General features: G+C 48.0%; 1 protein-coding gene across 1 annotated transcript; it reads left to right on the forward strand.

Annotated features, from left to right (window-relative positions):
- Nucleotides 1-805: 805 nt before the first annotated feature.
- On the forward strand, nucleotides 806-3,133 carry Lipt2 (lipoyl(octanoyl) transferase 2). Its single transcript, NM_001108917.1, has 2 exons — nucleotides 806-1,276; nucleotides 1,710-3,133. The coding sequence occupies exons 1-2, from the start codon at nucleotides 811-813 to the stop codon at nucleotides 1,937-1,939; spliced, it is 696 nt and encodes a 231-aa protein (NP_001102387.1). The 5' UTR covers nucleotides 806-810; the 3' UTR covers nucleotides 1,940-3,133.
- The last annotated feature ends 2,145 nt before the right edge of the window (nucleotides 3,134-5,278 follow it).

A 5,278-nucleotide genomic window follows, 5' to 3' on the forward strand; every position in this document is an offset into this window, starting at 1 on the left:
CCAAATTGTAGTTCTGGGGGCTTTCCTGACACATTCTCTTTTCTATGAAGCTCAGGTCAGGAAGGGTTTCTGGGCCAACTGGTTTCTTTCACAAATTAATCTTGATCTCCAGTCCCTGTCCTTCCCTCAGCTTCTGGATCTGGGTCGCCTGATGACTCACACTGGAATTCACCTCAGAATGGGCCTGCATAAGGGAAGCAACCCCTAAAGGTTAATGGTGCCTTCCCAGGAGTGGCTTGTGTTTGAAACCCATCAATGTAGGATATGCATTTCTGCCCATTTGCTTTAATCTAGAATAATTCTAATGGGCCAGGCTAGACTCAAAGCATTCCTGGGGAATAGCTAAGGAAGGAATCTAATGCAACGGTTTCCCTGCACAACTATAGAGTCTGCCTAATCCTGCTTCTTTCGGGTCTTATATATCTTAAAGTACCTGCTACATCCCACACCGACCCACAATAAACTTCTTTGCACACTAGTCTCCTTTCAGTTTTCTAGAATTCAATATATTATTGAATTCCGTTTTTCTTTAAAACATTATAAAACTTTAATATTAGCTTGTCAGCTGTAACACCTAAGCTCTCAGGGTTGGATCTTCGTTTCTCAAACACTGTGCACTACAGTGACACGGTCCTAGGACTGGGTCTGTAGAACACAGAACATACTAAAGAATGATTATTTTTGGAATGAAAGGAATGTAAGACCAATCCTGCTGGACTCTGCGTCATACAGGTAGGCGGGAACTGGGGCCTCTGTCCCCGCCCCTAGACCGAACAGAAGGCGGGGCCCACGCGCGCCGCCTCCCGCGCAATGTCGCTTCCCGCCGTCCGGCTGCTTTGGCTCGGGAGGGTGCACTACTCTGAGTTGCTGGAGCTGCAGGAGCATTGGCTACGGCAGCTACAGGCCGACCCTCGCCCCCGGACCCTGTCGGGGACCAAAGCGGGCGTGCTCTTGGTCTGCGAGCCAGCGGGGCCAGTGTACACGGGCGGGCTACGCGGCGGCCTGACACCCGAGGAGACTATGCGGCTGAGGGCCCTGGGAGCTGAGGTGCGCGCCACGGGCCGCGGCGGCCTGGCCACTTTCCACGGCCCGGGACAGCTGCTCTGCCACCCGGTGCTTGACCTGCGGCTTCTAGGCCTGCGCCTGCGCACCCACGTGGCGGCGCTGGAGGCGTGCGCTGTGCGTCTGTGCGAGCTCCGGGGCCTGCGGGGCGCCCGCGCGCGGCCGCCGCCCTATACTGGCGTCTGGCTAGGCGAGCGCAAGATCTGCGCTATCGGTGAGCGCGCCGGGGCGGAGCCGGGGCAGGACCAGTCTTGGGAAGCTCTGACCTGGAAGTGCCACTGACCTCACTCATGGAGCTGAGACTGAAGAGTCCCCTAGTTCCGCACTCATGAATAGAGAAACACTAGGCATGAATTGCCAGGTTACTTCCTGTGACTCACAACGGGGGGACGTGGCGCGGGGGCGAGGGGGCAGGATGCCAAAATTTAAAACTTCCAATGGAAACGCAATTCCTGTGCTAAACGAATCTTTAAAATAAGGGCAGCCGATGTGTAACCACAACCACTACCGCCATTGACCCAGTTTGTGTTCCATCCAGGTTCCCAGAGATATGGCCCAGCTCTACTTTTCAGCACTAGAGGGATCCTGTGGTCCCAAAGAAGGGAAGTGTAGCTATCTATGCTAAGACATTTTGGCTTGCCTTGCAGGAGTCCGCTGTGGAAGACACATCACATCCCACGGCCTGGCTCTGAATTGTTCTACCGACCTCACGTGGTTTGAGCACATCGTGCCTTGTGGACTGGTTGGGACTGGAGTCACTTCACTGAGTGAGGCACTTCAGAGACTCGTCACTGTGGATGAAGTAATGCCATCTTTCCTTGTGGCCTTCAAGGAGACTTTCAAGTGCACGTTAATCTCAGAGGACAGGCCCAGCTGAAGGACATTCATTCACCTTAGCCTGGGATGACGGTTCTGCAATGGAAAGCTTCTAGTCCGAGTCCCTAGAACTACTCTTTGATTTTTCTGACCATGACTGAGGACAGATCCTGAGCTATTGCTGCCGTATCTCTCCCCACCTACCTCAGGGGTCGTTATGGAAACACTATGAGAAGTCACATGCTACGTAAAGCATCCCTGTGACCTGTTAACGGAGACACTCCAGTGTTATTATAAACTGCCATTTCCTAATTACTTGCTACTTTTTCAGTGCTGTATCTAACAGCAATTTTGGTTGTTAGGTCTTTGAGTTGCGTGGGAACCAAATCTCTGTGAAGAGATAAAGTTACTTTGTTCTCAAAAAAAAAAAAAAAAAAAAAACAACCTGGATCTTCCTTCAATAAAGGGGAAAGCCTCTTCAAAAAATATATATTTTTTTGCCTTTCTGGGTTGAATGCCTCAAATTTGATAATTTTACCTGTTTTTGCTTAAGGTCAACAGAGATGGGTTAAAGGCTTTGTAAAGACAAGAGTATACCCTCATTGAGTACAAAGGCTATAGAGGAAAGGTTTCCCTAAATGGGATCCCTGGTTCTGCATGAAGGTCAAGTCTGCTAAGAAGAAGAAACTTTTGTGATTCGAGACAGCCAAGGAACACATTAGCTCAATTCTTATGGATCAGGAATTTGGAAGAAATGTACCTAGGTTGGTTGGAGTCTTACCAGAGCTTCCATTTAAAGGTGTCGGTTGTCATTAGGAGGCTTAGCTGTTGCTGGGAGGTCAATGTCCAAAATGGATGGATCACTCCATTGTGCTTGCTTGCTTGCTTCTAGTTGTCAATGAGAAGCCTCAGTTCTTTACCATGCACACTCTTCTGTAAGGCGGCAGTGATATTAGAAGGGCTATAGGAGCTCTCATGTCTTTTATGAGCTAGCTGTGGAAGTCACACATTCCTTTCTGTAGTCTCCCAGATGAGCCTCATTCAGAGCAAAAGGAATATCCCATTCACTGCAAGAGATGGAGTTTTTAGGAGCCATCTTGGTTTTGTCCTCCTAGCTTATGAAAGGTAGAGCTTTGGCTGAGGCTCTGGTCCACACTTGGAGCTGTGGAAGTAAGTTATTTCCCTCTCTGGGCTTCAGTGCTGTTCACACTGTATTTCCCAGGAGCCTCATAAAAAGGCTTTAATGGTTAGTTTTAATACATTCACCTCGATTCATTTTTAAAAAAAGCTTTTGGAAGCAGTATAACATTAATATTTTATACTTTTACTGTCTTCAACAATTCGGTGCGTGCTCTATACTTTCAAGAAGCCTCACTTGACTACCCACCCCCTATTTAAGTATGTGCCTGAAACCAGGCCCGCCTTCATTAACTTGATTTGTAACATTGGTCTCATGTAGCCCAGACTGACCTAGAACTTGCTATGTAGCCAAGGATGGCCTTGAACTCCTGATCCTGTCTGAAAGAGCGCCCACCTGTACTATGCTGGGTCGATGAGAATTGCTACATGGTGACTGATTGAGTTGATCTTCCTGAGCCACACTTTCCAAAACGAAGTGTCTAGGCAAGAGGGGTGTCACATAGCTTAATGACAGGGAACACACTGAGAATAATATTGGCACAGACCCCGTGCTCAGGAACTGCTCTCATCACGATTGTTATATTCTGTTCTCCATTGATTTTTTTTGGGGGGGGGTGGGAAGGGTTAGCTTCTCTGTGTAGCTCTAATTGTCCTTGAACTCACTCTGTAGACCAAGCTGGCTGCCTCGAACTCAGATTCACCTGCCTCTGCTTCCTAGTGCCAACTTAAAAGTTATGTGCCACCACTGCCCTGCTTCCATTGGTTTTCTTAAGGGAGCTCTCCCCAGGTCCTGTAACTTCCCCTTGTGGCAGTAGGGTCTTTAAGAATAGAGCTGTGACTCTCTTGTTTCCTTCATATCTCTGGCAAACAGCTTCTGAGCCTGGCACACAGGAGACCAGTCATAAATACTGAGTAGAACTGAACTGTTTAAAAAGTCTCCCATAATGGTCTGGGGGATAGCTCAGTTGACAAAGTGCTTGTTGTGGAAGTGTGAGGGTCTGAGTTTGAATCCCAGAACCCACATAAAATCTGGCAGGCACACAGTTATGCTGGATAGTTGTATGTCAACACAAGCTAGAGTCATGTGAAAGGAAAGTGCTGGAGATGAGAAAATGCCTCAAGACCAGGCTGCAGGCAAGCCTGTAGGGCATTTTCTTAATTAATGATGATTGGGGGAGGACCCAGCTCATTTTTGGTGTTGCCCTCTGTGGGCTGGTGGTCCTGGGGTCTGTAAGAAAGCCACAGGGAGCAAACCAGTAAGAAGCACCCTCCATGACCTCCGCATCAGCCCCTGCTTCCAGGTTCCTGCCCTGTTTGAGTTCCTGTGCTGACTCCTTCAGTGATGACCTACAGTGTAGAAGTGTAAGCCAAATAAACTTCCCTCCACAGCTTCTTGGGGTCATGGTGTTTCATTGCAGCAATAGAAATCCTAAGTAAGACAAGAAGTACACATCTGTAACTACATCAGTTCCTGTGGTAATATGAGATGCAGAAATAGGAGAGACACCAGAAACCTGCAGGGTCAACTGGCCTGGCTAATGCAGTAATGACAGCAAAAGATGTAAAATGGACAGTGTTGTCCTCTGACCTCCACACACATACCACGGCACATGAATGCTAACACACACACACACACACACACACACACACACACACACACACACACTAATGCATGCACTCATGCTTACAGACATAAGCTTACATGTACAGTCTCCCATGCTGCCCACCTGTGCACCAGCTCTAGCTCTTATGTGACCCTTTTAGGCACATGTTGGGGTACAGGAGTCACCCCATACAAACATCAATCTCGGTCAGACAGGGATAGTTTATTAGACACACACCTTCACAGTAATTGATAAGCACATAGCTCATAGGTTATAGGAACATGCAGGAAGTGCTGCCTGGTGGTCAGCACTGACTCAAGCCACTTTAGACATGACGGTTTATTTTGACCTTTAATTTGATGGGTCCTACGTAAAGCTTTGGGAATGGATTAACAGACCTTAGAACATACAGAACCTAACAGAGAACAAACTCTGAGTCAAGTTATTTTTCTATGTCAATGACTGGCAGGCATATTACAGCAACAACAGGAAATAGCTGGCAGGCATGGAACAAGATGGCTACAGCTATGCTGGGAGAGCGGGTAGGCCTCAACAGAACATGTGTCCCTTTAGGGTGCATGCTAATAGCTAAGACTATACCTTTGATGTGGACAGACCTACATAGAGCACAAGCAAATGTATTCCCTGTTCTGGAC

The sequence above is a fragment of the Rattus norvegicus genome, chromosome 1 (genome assembly GCF_021556685.1).
Source record: "Rattus norvegicus strain SHRSP/BbbUtx chromosome 1, alternate assembly SHRSP_T2T, whole genome shotgun sequence".
Lineage (NCBI taxonomy): Eukaryota > Metazoa > Chordata > Mammalia > Rodentia > Muridae > Rattus > Rattus norvegicus.

Excerpts from the sequence above, each read along its gene's own strand:
- Lipt2 (NM_001108917.1), top strand. The coding sequence starts at position 811 with ATGTCGCTTCCCGCCGTCCGGCTGCTTTGGCTCGGGAGGGTGCACTAC. Across the intron at positions 1,277-1,709 it reads GCGCAAGATCTGCGCTATCG|GAGTCCGCTGTGGAAGACAC; the intron begins GTGAGCGCGCCG and ends CTTGCCTTGCAG.